The 25,014-nt window shown below is 43.6% G+C and overlaps 1 protein-coding gene across 1 annotated transcript; it reads right to left on the bottom strand.

The window, feature by feature from the left end:
• Window positions 1-650: 650 nt before the first annotated feature.
• LOC6494850 (polycomb group protein Psc) lies at window positions 651-15,348 on the bottom strand. The gene is made up of 5 exons (XM_001959519.4): window positions 14,599-15,348; window positions 12,056-12,873; window positions 8,791-8,881; window positions 5,131-5,334; window positions 651-4,997 (listed from the first exon to the last, which is right to left on the bottom strand). The coding sequence occupies exons 2-5, from the start codon at window positions 12,846-12,848 to the stop codon at window positions 1,265-1,267; spliced, it is 4,821 nt and encodes a 1,606-aa protein (XP_001959555.3). The 5' UTR covers window positions 12,849-12,873; window positions 14,599-15,348; the 3' UTR covers window positions 651-1,264.
• Between the last annotated feature and the right edge of the window lie 9,666 nt (window positions 15,349-25,014).

The following is a 25,014-nucleotide window of genomic DNA, read 5'->3' on the forward strand; positions in this document are numbered from 1 at the left end:
TTATATGAATTAGACTTGGAGTGCATCGGATTGGGATCTGGGATTCTCGGATCTCTTAAGGGACACATTCGTGAAAATTGGCAATTTTTTTTTTTTTTTTGAAATCGGAAACTCTGTCCAAAAATGCCGAAAAAGGGAGAAAAAGATAAAGGTAAGAGGAAAACAACACAAAGGCCACACAATTTCCAATCGTTTTTATTGAATTTTCGCAAACGGCGGCAACAGGGCGAGAAAACTCGAGGAAATCATGCGGATCTGAAGTCCGGACTCCGGAGGTTCAGAGTCCATAGTCCGGATTCCGTGTCATTGAGAAACCCAATATAATCTCTTATTTTCTTTGTTCCAAATGGTTGGCTACTCGACGGGCACATTTTTCATTTTAAAGACATTTGGACAATTTTATATATTTTCCACCGTTTTTCTGTTTTTCAGTTTTTCATTTTTCGGTTTTTCTCTTCAAGCGAAGGGAATTGGCAGATTAGAAATGGTCGAAAACACAGCGGTCGGTCCGGTTGGGTCTGACCTCTGACCTTGGCCGCTTGATTGGCATTTGGAACGATTCGTGTTGGGCCGATAATCCTCAAGCTGTGCCCCTCCCGCCTGGAAGTCACTCTTGCCCCGAAAGTGGCAATAAAAACACCATTACTTTTTGGCATAATTTAAAATTTATATATATTTCTTTCGTTGATTTCTGGTTCTGGTTTTTTTTTGTGAAAAGATTATACAAAATGGTATGGTATTTACATTTATCTTATGGATACTTAATCTCTTAAATACGTATCTATATTCGTATATCTGCATATCGATTCTGAATCGCTGTCTTAATCTCTTAATCATAAAAGTTAATCCTTTATTTTTTTTTTTTTAATAAATACATCACTGATACGCGGCGTACAATTTTTTATGTTTAGCAATATTTTATGATCTTAATTGAAGGAGGTATTCTATGTACAGAGTGTCTAGCAACCGGAGGGCAGTTTACACTCGGATGGATGCGTCTCTCTCCTGGTGTCGCGGCAATCCAACCCCAATAATACCAGGAGGAGTTGGCAGGATGGTGGTGGTGCTGGGTTGGACCACCACGCGATGCCACACCGTAATTAGGGCGAGGAATTGGTTCTGGTTGAGAGTTTTGAAGTAGAACGAAATAACGAACGGGTAACGTTAATGAATAACTAAAAAAAGGGTCTTTAAAAATTAATTAGAGCTACGTGGGAGTTTGCAGTTCCTTCCTGGTCACCGACCCCGCCACTCATCATCATCTTCACTTGCTTTTCGCAACACTGCCAGCCACGCCAGGTAGTTTGGGCAACGGAGTGGTAGCAGCTCCCGTCCCAGCTCCCGTGGCCGCTGTCTGTTGTCTGGCACTGTTGGCCCCGCCACTGTTACCTTTGGTCTTTGGCGCCGTGGCCCCGGCCGTCAGTTTTCCGGCTGGAAGGGGCGAGGTCTTTGGACTTGCTGCCGCCGGAGTGGCACCCGGACTGGGTAGCGTTACAGTCGGCAGCATGGGCATGGCCTTTTTCGCATCCCCATCTCCGGGCAGGGGTGCCACAACAGCTCCGGCCTGCATCTTCTGGAGGTAGTCGTTGATGTCGCTGCCGGATCTCTGCATCCGCGATAGCTGCTCCATGAGGTAGGCATGCTGGTAGCTGTACATGTAGCTGTACATCAAGTTGGACTGATTGGCCACCTGGGCAGCAGCCGCCTGGGCAGCTTGGGCCGCTTGGGCGGCCTGGGCAGCCTGAACGACTTGGGCGGCCTGGGCCCGCATCAGATTCTCCTTGGTCAGAGCCATTTGTCCGGCACTGGAGGCGATGCTCAGCGGAGCATTGACGGGCGGCAGGTCGGACATCTTCTTGGCCAGAGCGGGCAGATTGGGCGCCACTGGTGGTGGCGTGCGATTCTTGGCCGGCTTCTTGCCCTGAGGATGGAGCAGCGGCTGGTTCTTCTGCGGCGGACTGGGCTTCTGGGGCACAGTCTGTGGACCGCCGTTGGTCATCTTCTGCTGGCCAGTCGGTGACTTCTTGCTGGGCGCCACCTTCTTCATGGCCGCCTGCAGTTGTGGCTGGTTCAGGGCAGGCGCGTTCTGGGCGGGCGCCAGCTTGGGGGCCAGCTCGGGCAGGGCGTTCTGACGCGGCAGGATGGGCCGGAACTTCTTGGCCGCGGGTTCTCCGTTCTGGGTGGCAGTGGCTCCCTCTACCGATCCGTTCTTGGGCGACTTGTTCTCGCTGGAGGTGGGCGAGTGGCTGCCCATCTGGGCCGAGTTGCGCTTCTCCGGACTGGGGGTCTTCTTGTCTGCCTGCGTGGGCGTGAGCACTGGCTTGGCGGGCGGGGCGGGCGCCGCCTTGGTCGGGGGCGAGGTCTTCGGCGGGGTTATCACCCGGGGCACACTGTTCACCGGCGACGAGGAGGTGGGCGGCGGCGGGGTGGGCACCTGGGGCAGCTGCGGCGGCGTCATCCGCGACATCAGGTGCTGGGGCGAGGGGATGGCCGCCTTGGAGGGCGGCGGAGTTGGCAGCTTGACGGGCGCTGGTGGCGACTGGCGCTTCTGGGCCTCCTTGCCGGCCTGCACCTGTTCCGGGGTCTGGTCCGGCAGCTTCACAATCTCGATGTAGTTGTTCACCGGAGTCTTGTGCTTCGGATGCTGGCCGTTGCCGGGCGAGGAGGGATCTCCGTTGTCCCGGGAGATGGTGATGGACAGCGAGGAGGGTATGTTGATGTTGCAGGAGTTCAGGAGCGACTTGACCTTCACCTGCTGCTTCTCCGGAGCGTCTTCACTGGGACTTGCGCTGCGCTGGAAGGGATTACCATTGACGGGGCCAGAGTTTCCACCTCCTCCCGGCATGGCCATTGATGACATGGGATTGGTGTTCTGGTCGGATTTGGTGGGAGGATTGGTCGGTCCGGAGTTTCCTCCTCCTCCTCCTCCTCCCTGCATGGGAGTGGATGACCCGGCATTGGAGTTCTGGTCCGACTTGGTGGGTGGCGATGGGAACAGACCCGCCATCGAGCCACCACCCACGCCTAGCATATTCTGCAGGATACCACCGGTTCCACCGGAATTCGATCCCGGATTCGCCGCCGGTTTGGGGGTGTACTTGTAGGTGGGCATCGTGGGAATGTTGTAGCTGGGCACGTACTGCGGCGAGCTGGGCGAGTAGCTGGGGGAGTTCGGGGTGTACATGGGTGTGCGGCAGCCGGGCGGCGCCTCCTTGCCCTTGGACTTGCTGGCGTTGAACAGGGCCAGGTTGAGATAGTTGTTGGAGCTGTTGGAGCTCTTATTCCCGGGTGCCGGCATGGACTTGCCCACGGCCCGGTTATTCTGCGATGGACTGGAGGCATTGGATGTGGGCGGCGGTGGCGGTGGTCCCATCTTGGAGTCGCCTCCCTTGGGCCCATAGACATGCGACTTGGCGGAGGAGTTGTTGCCGTTGGAGTTGTGGCTTCCAATCGACTTGATTTCCGTGCCCAACGGCAGCATGAGATTCACGTCGCTGGGGATGCTGGCGAAGGGATTGGGACGCGAGGCCTTGGGCAGAATGGGCTGGTAGCGCTTGGCGATGGGTGTCCGGTTGCCGGGCGCCGCAATCTGCATCCCGGAGTGCTGGTGCATCGGCGAGGGTGGCGGAACGAACGGAGCAGGTGCCTGGAGCTTGCGGGGAGCCAGAATTGGCGGCTTTGCCGGTGGCGGCATCAGTGGCTTATCCAGTTTGGAGGAAGCGGAGGCAGTTGAGGAACTCTCGGATGCGTTGAAAGTGGCACTAGTTCCCGGTAGGCGAATCTTAAAGTCCACGCGGGGCAGGGGAGGCGACAGTTTGGCCTTCTTGCAGCGCGCCTTCATGGGCTCCTTGTTCTTGCGCTTCGAGGAGGCAATCGACTTGGGTGGCATGCAACTGGGCGGCTTCATCAGCAGACTGTCCTCCAGACTGCCCTTTGACTTCGATGGCGGTGAAGTTTCCAGGCCCTTCTCCCCAGACTCCACCTTGACTTTGATGGGAGTGAGGGCGAAGGACTTGAGGAACTCGGACTTGGGATCCTCCAGACCACCGCTGGTAATGCGCGGACTCAAAGTGCTGACTCCGTTGGGACTCAGGATGCGTTCCGTGCGAATGGTCAGGGGTGGTACGGTCAGTGGACTGGGACTCTTTCGCTTGCGCTCTCCACTGGAGGAGGGTGAGGACTTGGGACTTCCACTGCTGCTACTGTCCTTGTCCTTGTCCTTGTCCTTATCCTTTTCTTTGTTCTTGTCTTTGTTCTTGGAGCGCGACTCCTTCTCCGGCTTAAGGGGCTTAACAATCTCCTTCCGATCCGGATCAGACATATTGATGATGGTCACGCTATTCTGCTTGGACAGATCGATCTTGAGCTTGATGTTGGGCTCGGAGGGCGAAGAGGAGACCGCCGGACTGGCAGGAGCGCCAGCTGGCGAGGCAGGAGCTGGTGGAGAGCTCTTTGACTTGGAGCTGGACTGGGGGGAGTGGCTCTTCTCACGCTTCTCCAGGAGATTGCGATTGATGACTAACTTGAGGGGCTCCGCCCCGAGTGGCGATAGTTTCGGTGGCTGCACTGTTTCCACGTTGCATGACTCCTTCTTGATGGCCGCCTCGATTGCCGGCACTTCCACCTTGGCTGGGACCTGCTCGGCTACCTGCTCGGACTGTTCCACTTTCAGTGGCAACACCCTTCGTGGTGGCGGCGGCAGCGGCGGCTTCACCTGCGGCTGGGGGCATTCATAAACACGATAGTAGAAACGCATGGGTGCGTCCCGCTTCCACGTGTAGATATAGGCGATGTCCATTAGGGTGTAGTAGTCCAGCAGAACGATCGTCTTCACCTTGTACATGATGTCGATGCTGAAGCGCTGGGCGTCTATCTCGAACTTGTCGTAGACGAACTTCTTCAGGTGGCTCACCCGGAACTTGGCCGGACACTGGAGGTATCTGGGACGCAGAGTGTCCACCATTTCGTTCTCCGAATCGGAGTCAGATTTCAGTTCCCTGTGAGAGAAAGATATAGAAGGGAAGGGCATAATGATTAGCAATTTGTAAGTCAAAAGTTCGACTCTGATTTCAAATAGAAATCATTATTTTTTTTTATAGAAAAGTCCCCCTTTCTTGGAGGATTACCTACCCTAGTTCCGCATATTCCAAGGACAATGACATATCGTCCGAGGGACTAAAGATTAGATGCTCCGTATCATCGCCCCTCTGCTCGGGCGTGGCCAGGGCCGCCTCCTGTGGACGATCCTTGTAGAAGGCCCGCTTTCGCATCAGCTCCCGTTCGTAAAGACCCGGCACGAGCTTGTAGACAATCGCTTGGAGCGTGGTGTCCGATCTGGAAAGGATGAAAGGAAAATAAGAAAAAAGGAAACGGATTAGGAAAAGAAGTTCCAAGAGACTAGCAGCTAGCAAGGGGTGCGCGTGCCCGGTGAAATGGAAAAAGAAGACAAAGGCGGCGGGAAATGGAAAAAGTCACACATACACTGGCAGGAGTCGGGACAGGACATCCTTGGCGCGGAAACAAGAGTCGGCAGAGGCAGGGGCAGGGGCAGGGGCAGGGGCAGGGGAGAAGGACTGTACAAATTAGGCGGCAGATGCAATTTTCTATTGCCTTCAATGGCACGCAACACTAAGAATAAATAAATGAAAATAAAAGTAGAGGTCTGGGGGTGCCTGGTGCCGGGAGAAATAACAACTGCTTCTTCTTGTGGCATGCGCTAGTGATGGTGACGATAGCGAGTCTGATAGTGGTGGACTCGACACTGGTGTTTGGTTCCTTGGTGGCAATGGTAATGGTGGTGGTGGTTTACCCCCTCGAAAAGGAACGCTCTCAGGAACTCAGGGCATTAAGACAAGACTGAGACGCGCCGCCTTTTGAAAGCATCACCGACCCCCGAAGGCACAAACAGGCGCTCACTTCAATCATTTTTCGAAATCCCAAATATATATTCCCAAAAAAGCAAAAGACCGAGAACCGAGAACCGAAACACGAAGGTCTTGGTTGAATAGAAACCAAGAAAGAAATAAGAAAGACTAAGACCGAGGAACTCTCAGTGGATCTGTCTTCTTTTTTGAAAATCGACATAAAAAGTCGACATCTTCTCATTACCATAACCCCTTGGCCATAAATTCGATCGATCATGAGGGGCCTGAGGGTCAGAGGAGGAGCGGAGTCTATCACTAAACGATCTATTTAAGGGTTATGGGATGTTATGGGATTTGGGGGAAAAGGAAAAGCCAGGCATATTAATTAAACTATGAGATGAGATGAAAACGATTTGAGTTAAAAAATGGAAGGGAATTTGGAGGGGTTATCGAAGCAATTAAAAAGATGCCACAATGGGGATTACTTTCACTCAGTTGGTAGTCATAAAGTCAGTAGTCAGATAGGAAAGTGAATGAGTTTTTTAACAACTTTATCTCAGAGAACTCTCTTTATTTTGAAATTAAATGATCAAGTCACTCTGAAAACTTCAAAAAAAAAAGGGGAAAAAAAAAGGAAGAAAATAAGTTTTTATTTTATTCTTTTTCTGACAGGAGTCGAACCCTCCCCTTGTTGCATCGCCTGGCTGGCCTGGCCTGGCTGGCCTGTCTCTGTCTCCTGTTCGGAGACTTCTTTTCATTGTCAGAGTCGCCTTTTGCAGGCAACAGAAGCCCTGAGACAGAGACCCCTCCTGGCCAGTATGTATGTATGTCCATCCTGCTCCGCCTTGCAATCAGTTATTATTATATTTGTTGTTATTCTTGTCAGCTGCTGCTCCTGCCAGTCGTCGTATTAGCCGTCGGCTACAAAAAAAATTCAAGTCGAGTTGAGCGCAAGACCCGCCCGTTAATTATCTCAGCCGCACTTGGATTTGTTTTCAGAGTTTCTTGGAAATGCGTGTCTCTCGTCGTCTCCGTTGTAGTCTTTTTCTACCCATTTTTTACTTCCCATTTTTATTATGTTTCTTTTGTCTTTTATATCTGATGATTGCTTTGTGGGGGCTCTAAAGCAATAACAATATGGCCGGCCAGGCCCCCATGACACACATCCTATATACTTTACTTTCAAAACTTACTTTATTTAAGTTTATTTACTTTTTGTTCTATTTTTCTTTTTTTTTTATTGTTAAAAATCAGAAAAGAACTTCTTTTATTTTACTTTCTAAAGAGTGTTTGTTGTGGAGCCTGTTTAAACAATAAACTTTTGCAATAAATTTAATTGGAGAGTCGAGACTAACGACTAACTACTACTACTAGTACACTAATACCAGAGTGCTACTAAAAATTCATGGAACTCAGAGCTTGCCAGTCGGCACACAAAAGAGACACTTGTTTGTTGAACAAAAATAATAAAGTTTTGTTTTTTTTTTGTTTTTTTTGGGACGCCACTTCACACCATTTGGCTAAAAAGGTTCCAGAGCAGGTTCAGACCAAGAGCAGTTCACCTGCTCTTCATTTACTCCGAGATACTCCGAGATACTTCGAGATACTCTGAGATACAAGATACTCTGGTATTCCAGATATCGCCTCTCTTTGAATTTGTATTCATTATCGCGGCTATGTGGCAAGAGTGTGTTTGTGTGTGTCTGCCAGAGATTACAACGTGCCACATGGAATGGAAAGAGATTGGGGTAAGGGGGCTACTAAATGTACTACTCTGTACGCCAGCGGGTGGTTTTCTATACAGACTCTGACTCTACTGCCTGCCTGCCTATTATTAAAGTTGCTCGGCTTTTTTCGGCTTAAACAAATAGGATAGATATTATTTCGCTGGTTCAGCGATAGACGCTCTATAGCTCTAGGAAGGTAACGAATGAAACGTGTTTTTCATTAAGCCCAGCGAAATGGAATGCTCTGAATTGAAACGTGCCACCAGACCAGACCAGAAAGACAGTTGGACAGATGGATGATGAGGGCTATGGAGGCTATGGAGGCTATAAGGGGGAGAACGTCAAATAAAGTTAACCGCAGCCAAAACTTTTAGCCAAGGTGGTGGTGGTGGTCGAGGCATCTCTTACATGCTACTTTTTGTGGCAGAAAGGTTCAAACTCTGAGATCAACTTTTCGCTTCTCCAATTTGGGGAGCGAGCACAAGCCACACAATTGCCAAAAACCGCCGTCAAAAGCCCATATCCATAAGAAACTACTACTTTTTCGGGTTTTCGAAGTTCAAGAGCGGGCGCGATTTCGATTCCAGTTCCATTCCCCCTTGGGGAAAATCAATCTCATCAGGGGCATCTTGTCTTGAATTGCTTTTAGCTGTTGACTAAAGTCGCAAAAAAAAAAGTGGGAAGCTGAAGGAAGGAACTAATCCTGGATCGTCTAATGAGGAAAGTGTCCTTAAAGTCCTTGAATTAATGCCTTTTTGCAATCGGACTAAGCCGCTTTCAATGAATTTTTAATTTTCATAATCAAAAGCAGCTTAACAGCGAGTGAAAAAGTGATTTCTTTTCTTCATTAAATTATAATAATTATACTGGAAGTTGTCTTAAAAAAAAAACGTTGTCTTAATGTGTTGGAGGGAAATGAAATATTCAATAGAAGTTGAATAATGAAGTCGTCATCTCTTAGTATCCCCATTAAAGATCCATTTGCTCTGCCAAAAAAAAGGTTTGTCAAGGCTTTCTCCGGCAATCCATTTACATAAAGACGAGGCAGACAAGACAGCCAAGGACCCTGCCCCGGCACATTATGTATCTATCATCTAATCGCTTCTTGTCAGAGACAGACAGCGAATCACTCGGGCATCCCAAAAAGTCTAAAGAGTACTTCAGCAGCAATACTTCTCCTCCAGAAAGAAGATACTCACTTGATGTTCGGCTTGGCGCTGTTGATGACCATCTTGCAACGCGGACAGAATCGCTCCTTTCGCAGGTGATTAATGAGGCAACTGTGGCAGACTGCAACGAGAAGAGTCAAGTGGAGAAAATAAATTAGAGGGCTTGTGGTGAAATGAGTGGCACATTGGCGCTGCAAATAGGCAACTTGCGCCATAAATAAATTCAACAGATTTTCATTCATTCCCTACTCCTAAAAGTCCAAATGAATCGAATTTATGTAAAGCTTCTACGAGGGAGATACCTCCTCCCAGATAGCTCTCTACCCCCCCCAGTAACCCCAGCCCATCCATTACGACGGGGTACAAAAAAGAGGAAACGCAATCAAACCACCCACGTACCAAAAATATAAACGAGAGCACATCACAACCAGAGGGTGGTGGAACATTAAACCCAAACAGAGCCGGGAATCAGGAGAGAGTCAAGTCAGAGACAGAACCAGAGTCAGAGCCAGAAAAAGTTCTGGCAAAAAGTTGTTTTGACTTTAATGTCAATGCCAGTGTCTGTCTGCCACTCGCCGCCACCCTGCTTGCCAGCCATCCTTCCTGCCAGCCTAGCCATCCAACCGACCACCGCCCACCTCCCACCTCCCATTCGGAATATCCTGCACGCTACAACTGTCACCCAGACCCAAACGAGGAGGTGGCCCTCTGGCCAAAGGGGGTTAAGGTGGTCAGATGAGAGAGGCAGTCAGTCAGTCCAAGCTGGCCCACCGCCTGTTACGCTTGTCCGTCAGTTTTGCTCCAATGCCGAAATAATAATAAAGAAAAAATAACGCAAAAAAAAAAATAACAAGAAAAATAAAAGGAACAATTCGCATACAGCAGCAGTAGCTGCAAGAAGGACTGGAATGGGGGAAGGGGGAACTAAGGACGGGGATGGGGACTGGGGGCGCCTCTTTAGTTGGGGCGAGTGGGCTATGGGGCTGGGAGGCAGTTGGCGTGTGCAAGGCAGCACAAAAAAAATGTTGTTATTGCCCGCCAAATGGCCTCGAATGGGGAGAGCAGTCGGCCAGGCCAACAGCCGCCAGCATTCTGCAGGAGCTGCAACAGCATCCATACAGTGAGAGAAATTTTAAAGAGATTGGGGGATTATTTCTCATAAAATTGATGGCTTGACTTGTAAGTTATTCTAATTTAAAAAAAAAATATTGATTTTTGATTTAAAAACTTGAAAATTATTAAAAAAAATAAAAGCAGACTTTGAAAAATGGGTTTTTTAAAATACTTGGCTTGATTTTTAGGAAATATTTTTAAAAAAGCATGCTTTTTCGGCGAATTTGAAAAAACAAATGTTTCAACTTGAACAAGTTTTAAATGTTTTAATATTTTACTGAAGTAACCCCTTCTACATACTTTTTTATCTTTTCTTTTTTCGAATTTTTGCCTTTTTGGTAAAATATTTGAAAAAAGCATGCTTTTTACTGAAAAATACTTATAGTATTAGCCTCAGTAACCGTTCTAGATACTATTTTTTCCCATATTTTCGCTTTTTTTGGAAAAATATTTGAAAAAAACATGGTTTTTACTTGAAAAATGATTCATTTACCATCAAATATTTTTAAAACTTATAGTATTAAACATTAGTAACCCTTCTAAATACTTTGTGTTTCTTTTTTCTTTATTTTTATTGCTTTTTTGACACTTTTTTTGAAAAAGCATGCTTTTAGTGACATGAAAAACTCATTTTTGAACAAGAATTGCTTTCAAAACTTCTTTATTTAACCACAACAATCATTCCAAATACTTTTATTCCCCTTTAATCTTTAGTATTTTTTCTATTTTTTCCAAATATATTGAAAAAAGCATGCTTTTTACTTGAAAAATGCACCATAAAATATCATTTTATCATGAAATATTCTGCCAACTTCTTGTTTTATCGCCTGAAACCCTTTTACATAAATTTTCTGTCAGTGTAACCCACTCCTCCTCTTGTTATCGGCAGCTGTTGCTGCCACAGTCCGGTTTCGCTTCGATTTACTCTGCTTGTCTTTGCCTGGTTTTGCTTTGCTTTTGCTTTTTGCTGTTTGTTACTGTTGTTGTTGTTGTTGCTGTTGGTATTTGCCTGAAGACCCCCAGTTTCCCAGTTCCCCAGGTCGCCAGTTCCCCACTACCTAGTAACCATCCCAGGTCCAGTCCCGCAGTAAACAGTGTACACAGAGTCCGGTTCGGTTGGCTCTGGCTCTGGCTCTGGATCTGGCTCTGGGTCTGGGTCTGTTTGACAGTTAGATGGGACTCCCGGGTGCTCTACATACGTAAGTTAGTAAGTATCTTTGTATCTGTATCTGTGTATGGGGCGTTTGCAACGTCCCTCGCTACCAACAGATTTAAATGAGCCTGACCAAATGTATCCAGTGTCCATTATCAACACATTGGTTTTTGGCCAGATTTTTTTTGGTTCGGTGGGTCGTGAGGGTGAATGTGAAGACCGACCGCCTTAGTTGGCCGACCGGGTGATCTATGGCTTTCTAAGTGGGTTTTATTGCGTTTATGTATTGGGCCGGGTATAGAGCCCAACCGGCATGCTAATGTTGTGTTAATATCTTTTGCAACTAATCCGCGAGAGGCTCTGCGATTCTCAATCAATCGTGGCAAGTTCGCGTCCGGGAGAAGCCATTAATGTTGCCCACAAACTTATCGCCCGGCAACATCTGCGTCAGTGCGCCATCCTGCCATCCTGCCACCACTGGCATCCTGCCACCCCAGAGTCCTTCTCCCCTCTTGGAAACATAACTCATCACGTCTAGGCAATTTCGCAGCACCATCCTGGGCTTTTTTGGCTTAGAGAGGGTGGTTGGGAGACTCTCCTTTGCCATTCTAATTAAGCCAAAACGATTAAATGCACCAGAGTCTGAGAAGAAAGCGGCGGCTCTAGACACTAGACACTGAAAGAGATTAACAAATTGCAGAGATACTGTCAAGGGTCGTCGGCCAAGCAGGTAGTACTTGCTTTGAGATACATTTTCGTAATTTAAAGATACAAGTTTTTTGTCAACTTGGCAGATAAATTGGCAAAGAAAGCACTGTAGACTCCTTTGATTAGGAAGAATCTAAAGGAATGGGGAATCTATTGACTCTCTGGACAAAGTTGTGGCTCAGACGAGTGTGTCTGCTTGGCTAATTTTCATTCAATTCCCAGACTTTTCAACTTTAAAGTTCAATTGAAAGCCATCCAAGAGATACAATCTAAAGAGATACAATCTAAAAGATACAATCTGGCAAATAGATAGATACTTACAGGAGTGCAGACACTCCACTATGGTCGTGGCATCCACCAGGTAGCCGGTGCACAGGTGACAAATGATGTGCGGATTAACGGCCGTCAGCAGAACGGGGCGTGGCCTTGAAGTTGTGGCCAAATCGGAAGTCGTTGTCGCCGTTTGTGCCTCATCTTCGCCCCTCTCCTCATCGGCGGAGGCGCCACCATTGCTGCTAGCCTCCTCGGAGGCAGCTCTCCGTGTTAGAGACCAGGAGGAGGACGATGATGAAGAGGATGAGGATGATGAGGAGGAGGAGGAACAGGAGGCCTCTGCCGGTGGCGTTGATTCCTTCTTAATGCCATTCTCCAATAGGACTTGCTTTGTTGCAATGTTTTTGCTTCCAGCTACGACGAGTGTTGCAGCTAATGTGTTTTCACTTTTTACTTTAATGCCGCCGCTGGCTGTGAAAATTTGTTGTTTTTGTTGTTGTTGTTGTTGTTGCATTTTATTAGCAACATTAGTTGTTGTTGTTGTTGTTGTTAGTGTTGCTGCTTGTGTTGCAGAAGTTGGCTTGTGAGACAAAGGCAACTTTTTGCCATTATTGTTGTTGCCACTGGCACTGCCACTAGTGGCACTGTTGCTATTTGCATTGCTTACAATGCTTTTGGCCGCCTTTGAGTTGCCATTTGTTGTTGTAGCTATTGTTGTTGTTGTTTTAGCCAGCTGATGTGCCATAGTTGTTGTTGTTGCTGCTGTTGCTGTTGCTATTCCAGGCGGTATTATTGTTGTTTTCGACTGCGGCGTTACTGCTTTCGTCTCTGGTGTCATCATGGTAGTAGTTTTTCGCACAATCCTCCTAGAAAAAAAAATACAACAAAAAATTTAAATTAAATGAGAAATTTAAAAGAAGAAGAAGACTATAAATAAATCAACAAATGACTGAAAACTGGAAACTGGAGAGTGGAAAAGCTATAAGCTAGAGGGGAAGGGAGGGAAATGCAATTGCTGGAAAAGCGAATAGAGTTTTCTGGGAAAATAAAAAAAGAAAACCTGAACAAGAAGCTGATGTTAATGAACCCGTGGATCGTTTCTAGTGCAATTTAGTGTGGGAGTTTTCTTCTCTCCCACTCTACTCTAATATCCCCTACTCCCCCTCTCTCTCACTCTCCCTCTTTTGATGAATCAGCTGTTTAAAGCTTTTTTTTTTGAATAAAAAAAAAAAAAACAATAAGCCAGACTGGCTAGGCTTTTTTTTAAACCATCCATTCAATTTATGCGGGCTTCGATAATGGATGTTGGTAGTTGCCATGGGACCAGGCCTACTCCTGCCACTGCCCATAGCACTCGAGGGAGTTATATCCATTTTTTAACAGAACAAAAATAAATATAAAACAAAAAAAAAAGTTAATAGAATGGATGGTGGCAAGTACATGTTAATGCCACAATGACTCTTGCATCGACGCGCCAGAGAAAAAGTGAAAAGTCAGGCGGCAAAAAACACGAAAACTTTTCCCAAAAACAAAAAAAAAAATTAAACTTTTCCAACCCAGAACCCAGGACTTCTACCAGGACAAGTCGAGCATCTCGCATTTAAAACCGAATATGGAAATGGAATATGAATGAATGTGAATCAGAAAGGGAGAACGGGAGAAAGGAAGGAAGGGAGGAAGGCAGCCTCTTTAAATCCTTTTTACATCACAATTTAAGTGTTTCGTGGGACTGGCGAGCAGGAATCGTCGAGGAGCAAGGAGGCCAGGAGCCAGGAGATGGGTAGAAACCCTTTCTTTGTGATCCCATTCCCATTCCCATTCCCATGGTTCGAGAGGAAGATTCTGTGGGCATGGGAGGTGGAAACGCGCGCGAAAAAAAAAAATGTGAGTACCAACATAAAAAGGATAATAAAAAAAAAAGCAGCGGAATTTTACATTTCTGTGTGTTGGTGTGTAGAGTGTGTGTGTGTGTGTGTGTGAGTGTGTGTGTGGAAGGGATGGTTGGGTAAGCCAGGGGTAGGGATGTGCAAGGGAGGTAGTCGGGAACGAGGACTGTGACAATGCAGCGGCAGCAGCAGCAGCAGAAAAAAAAAAAAAAATAGCAGCTACAAAATTCGGAGAATGCAAAGAGGGCCCTAAAGCCGAGACTCTGGCTTTATCTTTTTTTTTCCCAAACACACACAAACACAAAGATATAGAGGCACTTTCATTCACGAAAATTACATACACACATACATATACAGTATATATGTATATATAATCATAAAACGAAAAAAGGTTACGAAGCCGACAACAAAACAAAGTTGAAGAAAATCAGCAGTTGGCGCCCACACGCACACATAACATGCCTTTGGTGGAGACTTCCTCAATTGTCGAGTGTCCAATCGAAATTCTCATTTTGGGTAACGAGACACAATCATAATAGAAGTGGGGGGGTGGAGTGGGGATGGGGTAATGGTGGGAGTAACGGAGTGGGGACAAAGAGAGAGAGTAATGTGTGTGTGGAGAGCGCAACAGCTGCCGGCATAGACAGTGTTGACTAACGTTCGAGGCTCCAAAAAATAAAAAACAATACATTTTTTTTTATTTACCTTTCCGAGTTTAATATTCTCACACCGCTATTCCAGCCAGTTAATTGGCATCGCGGTGGGTACTATATATATATAACTATATCTATGTATCTGTTTAATCCAATGGCAGAAATAATCCAAGTGTGATGGCTGTGTAAATAATCCAGTTTTGTGTTGAAATGCTAACTCAGCATTGCTTTTTGTCGGTTTTGAAACTCTTTGCACTATATATGTATATCTTTCGAATCTCCAAACTCTCTCACATAAACACAAACACGCGCTGGCACTTTCGGTTGCTCCTCTTTCGGAGCCCCTTTATTGTGTATTATGCTTTGCTCTATGTTTTCTGCTCGCACACACACTCACACGCGTCGTACATAAGGCAGCCGACTGCTATTGCTGTTGTTGTTGCTGCTGCTGCTAGTTGTTGTTGTTGTTTTAGTTGCATTTGTCACACGAGAATCGAGACACAGAAAACTAATTGCATTGGATGTAGTTATACACTGTTGCACTCTATTTTTATTTTTATTTTTATTTAATTTATTTTTTTTTTTTTAAAACTTCATCCAAGGGCACATGTGTTTCACTCCACTTGGTCCGAGAGTCGCGCCAGCGATAGTGGTCGGTTCACTCTGTTTGGTTAGCGATAAAAAATTGGTACGACCGAGCGCACGTCCAATCTGTTCAACGGCTTTCTTTCGAATGAGACGTCTGGCTTGGTCTTGTTCGCTCTTCGGCCCCGACACGCTATGTACTCGCCCTCTATTTACTCTCCGCAATACAGACAGAGGCCGAGAGCCAGGTAGCCAACTGCCTGGCCCCTGACGTTGGTCTTCGTTTTCTTTTTCGTTCTGCGTCAACGCTCTCATTGGCCGACAGCCGACCCGATGTGTTGTCTGTCTCACTCTGTCGCATTGACACGACGGCTTCTTGTTTTATTGCTCTCTTTTGCGGACTCTGCTGGCTTGGCCTTCGTGCGCTGCCAGCGTTGGCGTAGACGTCGGCGTCGTCGTTGACGTCGACGCTGGCGTTGGCGTTGCGTTGCCTTCTGGCTCTTTTGCTTTGCCAGCCGTTTCTTTGTTCGTTTGCGAATAGAGAACGGGAATGGAGGTGGAAGAGGGCCACATAGGGAGGGAGAACTATGTACAAAACGCATGAAAAGGTTACATAAGTGACTCCTCTCCTTACCTAAGTCCATGTACAAATACGTCACATAATACTATGTGCAAACAGACTTCCAGAACGATGCAATCTTTTTATTTATTTTTTTTTTTGGGTTGCCTGTAATCGCAAAATGCAAGCAGTTTCCGTCAGCAGAAATTGCATATTTGCACGTAGGCGTTCGCCTTTTATATCAATGCCCCTTCTCTCTCGCACGCTATCGCTTCAAAATTGAAATATCGACGGCCCTCGAGACTCGAACTCACTTTTTTGCCGCATGTTGTTTATTTTTTTTTTAATTTTATTTTTTTTAGCGAAAAAAGCTCTCCAATCAGTGGCAACAAGCTCCAAGAACAACAACTCCACACCGTTCCCGTTTCCGTTTTTTTTTTATTTTTTGCTTAACCCACGAAACTAACAATGCTGATCTAACGGATAACGCTTTGTGGCAAGAACAGCAAGATTTTCGTTCATCCGACTTTATTTGGAAAAGATTGTGGGAGCAGAGACAGCTAGTTTCGCATTCTTGGTGCGAAAAGTTTCGAAATTTATTTGTTTTCGCGATTACGTGATGGCTTTCCTGTTAACCTGAAAGAATCAACAAAATAAACAAACTTTAGATACAATTTGTGGCAAGAACTTCAAATAAGTCTTTAAAACAACGATTATTTTCTCTTAAAAATAGAGTATCTTTAGGTTTTCATCTTCTTATTTCTTAAGCAATCTTTACTTGAATGAAGTTCTTAAAAAATTTCTTAAATTTTCGAATAATAGATATCAGAAGTTAGTTTCTAATTTTAAATGTCATGAAAAATGAATGTTCTTATCCGGTTTACATTATTTCATTATCTTTTAAATAAAAACAATTAACAATTATCTTTAACTTTGAGCTTCAATAATAAAAATAATATCAAATATCAAAAGTACATCAAAGGATTGTGTTTTTTATTGCCATGATTCGTGTCATGATTCATTTCGTGTCTCATTTCTGAGTCACTGAATCAGTTTCATATTTCACAATTGAAAAAAAAAATAAAATAAAATGAGTAAGAGGATCAAATCCCTATATTTTGATAACAAAAACCTAATAACTGAGGTTCAGAAGGTAAAATATTATAAATAGTAGAAGTTAGAAAAAGTCAAGTAGTTTAAATTTTAAAAATAAACCTTTTATTTCGAAACTGTTCCTAGGTTTTGCTCCGATTCCTTAGTTTTAAGACCATTTTTAAAGATTCTATAAAGTTTTTGTATAAAAGGATGATTATAAAATCTATTTCAAAGTCAATAGAGTCTCAAAACCCTTAAAATTATTACATAATACTATCCTACCCAGAAAAACCACCATATTCAGTTTTATATCTTTTGGTTTTCATTAAAGAAAAGTCATTTTACGATATTTATTTTGGCAATATTTTCATATTTGCTCTTGCCCGCTTTTAGATCCTTTTTATAGTTTACTCTCCCATATAGCCTAATCCGAGTTATATATCCAATTATATTGATTCCTTATACTCCCCCTTGTGGATGAAAATCTATAAAGTAGACTCCCCGCTGGTTCCTTGTACGTGTATCCCTTGCGATTATGGCCAATTTCTGTACTGCCAGCTTGAAAAGTATCTGGAGAATCAATTCCTTTCTCCATCAACTAGTATCTCAAAGCAATTAGAAGCACTCGGACGGGTCTAATCCTCGAGTGGGAATCGACAAGCGTGTGCCGTAACATCTCCGGATTTTCAGCGGATTGTCTTTTTTATATTTTTGTGGCGGACGCCATCTTAAGTCTTCTCATGTCAGTGGCTGATTGAGCTCATCCTGTGCTCTGGACACTGGTCATCAGAGGGCAGGGGCAGGGGCAGGGGCAGCTAGCAGCTAGCAGTAAATTATTGATTGGCTTTAATGCCGAGCGATAGATTGCCCCAACTGGTTTTAACAGCTTAATTGAGACCCCATGAAGCAATAAATGCGATAAACTGAGGGACTCCGAGTCGGAATCGGGCCTGGAGTCTGACTGGAAGTAGAGGCAGCTTGACAAAAAAAAAGAAACTACAGTGAAATATGCTTAAGAACAACTGGTATTTGCATTTCAGCTACTATTTTTAATATTTCTAAGATATTTTCTAGGTATTTTCTTTTACAAAACTATTCTATCACTAACAATTTATATTCAAAAGATTATAAAAAAGTAAAATATTGAAAGTTTATACACAATTGAAAGGGGTTTCTCATTGTTTTTTAAGAAAATATTCGCAAAGATTGTTTTTTTAAGTATTATAAAAGTCAATAAACATTATTGGTTTTAGCTTTTTTTGAAAAATGGATTATATGTACCTATGTATATAGATTCTAGGTATAATCTTCCTCTAGGTCCTAAAAGGCTTTTAGAAACCACTCGGAAAGAAAATGGAACCCAGGTAATATTGACAATAAAGTTAAATTATGGTATAAAAAAATGTTTCATATTTTTTTTACCTAACAACCTCTTAAAAATGTTGTAAACATAAGTTAAATATATTTAGGATCTATTTTTAGGCTTATTAGGTAATTATTTAATAGGATTCATGAAATATTGTAGGATCCATAAAGAAAATTGTTAAAAATTATACAGTTTTTGCTCAAGATCCTTATAAAAATAAAGTTTTCAGGTTCAGAAATGTTTTGAGAATGAGTTTTATTTCAAAATAGAAAAAAATAAAAGGAAAGATAAGGAATAATGTTGTAAATATGAAAAATTTAAAAAAGAAAGCCCTAAGAAGATCTTCCCATAAGATCCTGTTTGGTTTATGGACGCTCCACTGTAATTTTGTGGCGCGGATTGAACATGCGACTTAAGTCGTGTCCAAAGATCCACTAGCCTGTGCTCCAACAACTCAAGCAACAACTAGCGTGTCCAACAAAAACAAGACGTTGGGGCTAAGGCAAGTGGCAAGTGGCAAGTGGGAAGAGGCAAGAGGCAAGAGGAACGACAAAAGCAACAGCAACTCCGGTAGCAGCATCCCAGTGAATGGGGGGGCATTTAAGTTTAATTTGTGTGTGACGCCGTCGTTGCTCGTTTCTTTCTCGCTCTCTTTTTCGCCTCCTCTCCTGTGCCTGCTATCCGCTGCTCCTTCTGTTGCTCCAACGGACAGCGGATAGCAAATCCCCACTAGCAGTTGTTGTTGTTGTTGTTGTCCTGCATTTCAGGGCGCATGCCGAGTCCAAAAACGAAAACCAAAAACCACGTTCGTGTAATCGAACTCGTGTGGATGTAAGCAAAGTATGTATGTACATACGCACGCATGTATTTGGCTAGCTAGGCTATGTATCTATGTATCTATGTATCTGCCAGTTGAGTTTTCCCAATACGCACTCGTTGTGACGTCACAGCATCTGAGGCTGGCAACTATAAACGTCGTCAGCAGCATCATCAGCTTCATCATCATCGCCCTGGCAGTTGCCACAGAAGTAAAAGCAGCAGCGGCAACAGCAGATGTTTATGTGCCACAGCGAATGTATGCGTGTGTGTGTGTGTGTGTTGTTGTTGGAAGTTGTATCTGTGTGGGCTGGCATACAAAACAGGGTTGTCAGCTTATAAATTTTTAAACCTATAAGGGTTTTAGTTGATTTTAATTATATAAAGTTATTTTTTATGTTGATAAGATGCGAGAAAAATAAAATAAATATATTATATTATTTACATATTTTTGATTTAATAATATTCAAATATTTTATAACTTAAAAAATATATACTAAATTGAAAATATTAATTTACTTTAATATTAATATCTTATAATTTTTTTTTTATCTGAATAAACTCGACAACCCTGGCCCATTTGTTATGGCTTTGCTTTTATCTACGCGCTCACAGGCCAGAAGTCGAGTCAGAATTTCTGCTGCTTTCCCCGCTGCCCAGCATAATAATGAGTTTTTCTCGCCTCCGCCTCCTCGTCGATAGTTCTCGAACCAAGCCAGCCACACGCTTTTCCGGAATCCGGACAACCGGGGGATGCCGCCGTGTAGGAAAAAGGGCGGCATCACGGATAGAGAGCATTTCATTTCATTCCATACAACATTGGAATCATCAAGTGAGGTTGAGGTTGCCGAGATGCCAGATACACGTTCAAATGGAACGGGCCACATACAAGCACACACACACAAACACACTCACACACACACACATAGATACAAATGCATACAAGCGCACAGATACGGATAGCCAAACTGGTTGCCAGCGAGGGCACGAATATGTGTGGAATGGAAAAGGGAAAAATAACTGACAACAGCAGAGGCAGAGACGCCGGCAGAGTGAAGCCATATGCGGGAAGGCGAGATACGAAACGAATCGAGTGCAGAGCCACGAAACGAAGAGAACCAGAGGCAGCAAGCAGCATAAGGCAGAAAGCGAACAGAAAGCAGGCAAAGAAACTCCGGAACATACATATTCGTATGTATGTATGTATCTATGTATCTACGATCTATGTATCTGCTTGTGTGCGCTTGCTGGCGCCAGCGAAAGGTGAGCAGAGTGAGTACAGATACGAAAGCAAAACGCAAGCGGATACATAAACCAAAAGGCAGGCGAGAAGAGGAATTAAGAGCAAAGAGGAGAGCCGGGTACCTAAGCCGAAATGTGAGAGGCAGGCGGTGGGGGCCAAAAGGTTGGGTAACGCCGACGTCGAAGCCGAAGGCGACGCGTGCGGCGCCCAGCATGAGGTTCAGGCTCTGCAGGCGTCGCTGCTGTGTGAAAACAAAAGGTAGCAGCTTTTGTTTTTGTTTTCTGCTACCCGGCTCATAATTAATCAAAAATATTTAGCTTCAAATTTAATTATTTGATTAACTGCCACCGAATTTCATTCATATCTGACATTTCAGCTGTCCTGCAGGCGACTCGAGCCAAAAATCGATAAAAGTATTCCGCTTTAGACCCGGATACTAATTGGTAGAGCCATAAACATCATGCATCCATAAGTTCAAATGGATGTAACCGTGGGTAATTGTATTTCATATCCTGACAAAAGTTTTCACAATAAAATCCCTTTAATATGTACTGTCAATTATACTAAAAATCGTTCAAGATATTCCGCTCCAGGATCAAATGTGAATTTACAGAGATATGGGTATCGTAAGGGGCTCTATAAGGATATTGCGCATTCCACAAGGGCTTCCCCCATAGAAATTAAAAAAAATATCGATCGAATAATTTGTTCCGGGGTTTTGATGCAGATTGAAAGGGAGTCGAGCCACGAATCTTTTAAGGTATTCCGCTACAGGATCGGATGTGATTTGCCAGAGATATGGATATCGTAAGGGGCCCTATAGGGATAACCCGGGTTCCACAAGGGCTTCCCCCAATAAAATTGAAAAAAAATCGATCGAAAACTTTGTTCCAGGGTTTTGATGCAGATTGAAAGGGAATCGAGCCACAAATCTTTTAAGGTATTCCGCTCAAGGATCGGATGTGAATTGCCAGAGATATGGATATCGTAAGAGTCTATATGAGGATATTCCTGATTCCACAAGGGCTTCCCTCATAAAAATCGAAAAAAAATTGATCGAAAACTTTGTTCCAGGGTTTTGATGCAGATTGAAAGGGAATCGTCCCACAAATCTTTTAAGGCATTCCGCTCCAGGATCGGATGCGATTTTCCGGAGATATGGATATCGTAAGGGGTCCTATAGGGATATCCCGTATTCCATAAGGGCTTCCCCCATAAAAATTGAAAAAAAATTCGATCGAAAATTTTGTTCCAGGGTTTTGATGCAGATTGAAAGGGAATCGAGCCATAAATCGTTTAAGGTATTCCGCTCAAGGATCGGATGTGAATTGCCAGAGATATGGATATCGTAAGGAGGTATATGAGGATATCCCGGATTCCACAATGGCTTCCCCCATAAAAATTTAAAAAAATATCGATCGAAAATTTTGTTCCGGGGTTTTGATGCAGATTGAAAGGGAATCGAGCCACAAATCTTTTAAGGCATTCCGCTCCAGGATCGGATGTGAATTGCCAGAGATATGGATATCGTAAGGAGGTATATGAGGATATTCCTGATTCCACAAGGGCTTCCCCCACAAAAATTGAAAAAATATCGATCGAAAATTTTGTTCCGGGGTTTTGATGCAGATTAAAAGGGAATCGAGCCACAAATCTTTTAAGGTATTCCGCTCAAGGATCGGATGTTAATTGCCAGGGATATGGATATCGTAAGAGGCTATATGAGGATATTCCTGATTCCACAAGGGCTTCCCCCATAAAAATTGAAAAAATATCGATCGAAAATTTTGTTCCGGGGTTTTGATGCAGATTGAAAGGGAATCGAGCCACAAATGTTTTAAGGTATTCCGCTCAAGGATCGGATGTGAATTGCCAGAGATATGGATATCGTAAGGGGCCCTATAGGGATATCCCGGATTCCACAAGGGCTTCTCCCATAAAAATTGAAAAAATATCGATCGAAAATTTTGTTTCAGGGTTTTGATGCAGATTGAAAGGGAATCGTCCCACAAATCTTTTAAGGTATTCCGCTCCAGGATCGGATGTGAAATGCCAGAGATATGGATATCGTAAGGGACCCTATAGGGATATCCCGGATTCCACAAGGGCTTCCCCCACAAAAATTGAAAAAATATCGATCGAAAATTTTGTTCCGGGGTTTTGATGCAGATTGAAAGGGAATCGAGCCACAAATCTTTTAAGGTATTTCGCTACAGGATCGGATGTGAATTGCCAGAGATATGGATATCGTAAGGGGCTATATGAGGATATCCCGGATTCCACAATGGCTTCCCCCATAAAAATTGAAAAAATATCGATCGAAAATTTTGTTCCGGGGTTTTGATGCAGATTGAAAGGGAATCGAGCCACAAATCTTTTAAGGTATTCCGCTCAAGGATCGGATGTGAATTGCCAGAGATATGGGTATCGTAAGGGGCCCTATAGGGATATCGCGCATTCCACAAGGGCTTCCCTTATAAAAATTGAAAAAATATCGATCGAAAATTTTGTTCCGGGGTTTTGATGCAGATTGAAAGGGAATCGAGCCACAAATCTTTTAAGGTGTTCCGCCCAAGGATCGGATGTGATTTGCCAGAGATATGGATATCGTAAGAGGCTATATGAGGATATTCCTGATTCCACAAGGGCTTCTCCCATAAACATTGAAAAAATATCGATCGAAAATTTTTTTCCAGGGCTTTGATGCAGATTGAAAGGGAATCAAGCCACACATCTTTTAAGGTATTCCGCTCCAGGATCGGAAGTGAATTGCCAGAGATATGAATATCGTAACAGGCCATATTAGGGTATCCCGATATTTAAATGGAAAAAATGGAGCGAGTACTAAGTAAGTCTCTGTCCATAAATCTTTAAGAAACTTTAATTGATTCGCTGACCCTTTTCCAAATAATTTTTACTGAATGGCGTTTATTCTGGGGCCTAAAATGAGTCCAACAGTGGGATGTCAATATGACTGACGTTTTTTCATTTGATAAAAGTTCTCGTTATACAAGTTTGACTGTTTTTCCTTGGCTGTCAATTTACTCTCCTGTCCCGGCAGCGACTTCCCCACCTATGCATAAGCTGCTAAAGTTGAACAGGACAGGAAAGTTGCCCAAAAAACTTGAAGAAGCCGAGCCAAGCAGGCAAAGTTCACTCCCAAGTCTCGCAACTTTTTTTTATGTTCACGCCGATTTTATGCGATGTCTTTGGCAGAAAAGGGAAAAAGGCAAAGGCAATGGCAAAGGAAGGGAAATGGAAAGGAAAGGAAAGGACTGAGTGCAACATGTATAGGAAATCCGGTAGCGAAGAGGGTCTCCGCTTCCATCCAGCTTCCAGTTCTTGAAAAACTTTTCTGATGTCAGGTCGGCGACGTCGGAGCCGGCCTATTTCACAGTTGAAAGCGGATTTAGACGCACTTAAAGATGCAAAATCAATTTGGCCGGATTCGAAGACGGTGCGGCAGGTTAACCTTTCTTGGTAGTCCGACCCCGACTCGAAAAGAATCTCAAAGCCGATGATGATGATGATGAACTTCTCGGCAGAAGGCTTATTGAATTACACATAATACTTCCTTGCGATTGATTTATACATATGTATGTTGGTATATTTATTCGGGGGGGCACAACATCAAAGGCAGAGTGTGTGTTGTGTGTGTTTGTGAAATAAACAACTCATAATTTTGCTTATTTCAGATGAATTTTTGCCAGGCTGAGTGGCTTCCAACCGTAGCAGAGATTCGATGCCCAAGATATCGGATTTTTAAACAAACAACATTTGGCATTTGTTTGTTTGTGTTTCCATTTCCAAATCAAAATTCTTCAAGTTTGTATCTTTGTATCTTCAATAGTAAATTGTTTACCTTGTTATCCCTTTTACTGACCTCTTTCCGGCATAGATTTCAATAGAGAAAGATACAAATCTTTTTTAAAGTTTTTCCCTTAAATATGAGCTTTAGAAATTAAAAAACTTTAAACATGGACTCCGAACCCTTTGATCGTTATATTTTAAAAAACATAATTTAATAATGGCAATAAGCTTCTGACATTTGCAGGAATTTATATTCAACAAGCATAACCAGGCTCAGAAATAAGAGGATTATTTCAATTACAAGGGTAAAGCTGAAAGAACAACAAAAGGGGCTTCTTCCCTTAGACTTTGCAGAACGGGGGTGGCTTTCTTTTCCAAAGAGTATGTATATTTATTTATGATCTTTACAATTTCTGCAATCAAGGACACATTTTTCAAAATGAATGATTTGTGTGGATAAAAAGCGGATCTGATTTGGGAAATTTATCGCTATTGGTGGTAATTGGAATCTTGTTTTCTTCAATTCGTTCTAAACTATATAAATAAAAATGGGATAACCTTAATGTATTGGTTTTAAATTGGATCAAAAAGGTATTTCACTACTGTATATTATTTTCTTAAAAAAGTATGGAAAAAGAGTCACCATTTTGTTATTAGATTTTGTTAAAATAAACTTTCTTCCTTCTCAATAAAATATCCTTCAAAATCTGTACATTAAACATCAGGTTTTTCCATTAATTTAATTGAAAAACTTTTTTATTTCTTATAAATTTTCTTATCTTTCTTGGAAAAAACAAGTTTTTTGCGCCGCACCCTTTCTATTAACTAACAACTCAGCGAATTACGATCGGGTTTGAATTTTATAGCATTTTATATTGAAACTTTGGGCAATAATTATGCTAATTTCAGCAACGGGCGCAACGGCAAAAAGCCCAGCAAAATATTACCGTCCAAGCAATTTAAATCCACTTTAATTGGAATTTTAAAGTTAACC

Source organism: Drosophila ananassae, chromosome 3L, assembly GCF_017639315.1.
Source record: "Drosophila ananassae strain 14024-0371.13 chromosome 3L, ASM1763931v2, whole genome shotgun sequence".
Lineage (NCBI taxonomy): Eukaryota > Metazoa > Arthropoda > Insecta > Diptera > Drosophilidae > Drosophila > Drosophila ananassae.

Coding starts and splice junctions, on each gene's coding strand:
- LOC6494850 (XM_001959519.4), bottom strand. CDS start 12,848: ATGATGACACCAGAGACGAAAGCAGTAACGCCGCAGTCGAAAACAACA. Junction 5,335..8,790: donor AGCGCCAAGCCGAACATCAA/GTGAGTATCTTC, acceptor CATCCTTTCCAG/ATCGGACACCACGCTCCAAG. Junction 4,998..5,130: donor TTGGAATATGCGGAACTAGG/GTAGGTAATCCT, acceptor TTTCTCTCACAG/GGAACTGAAATCTGACTCCG.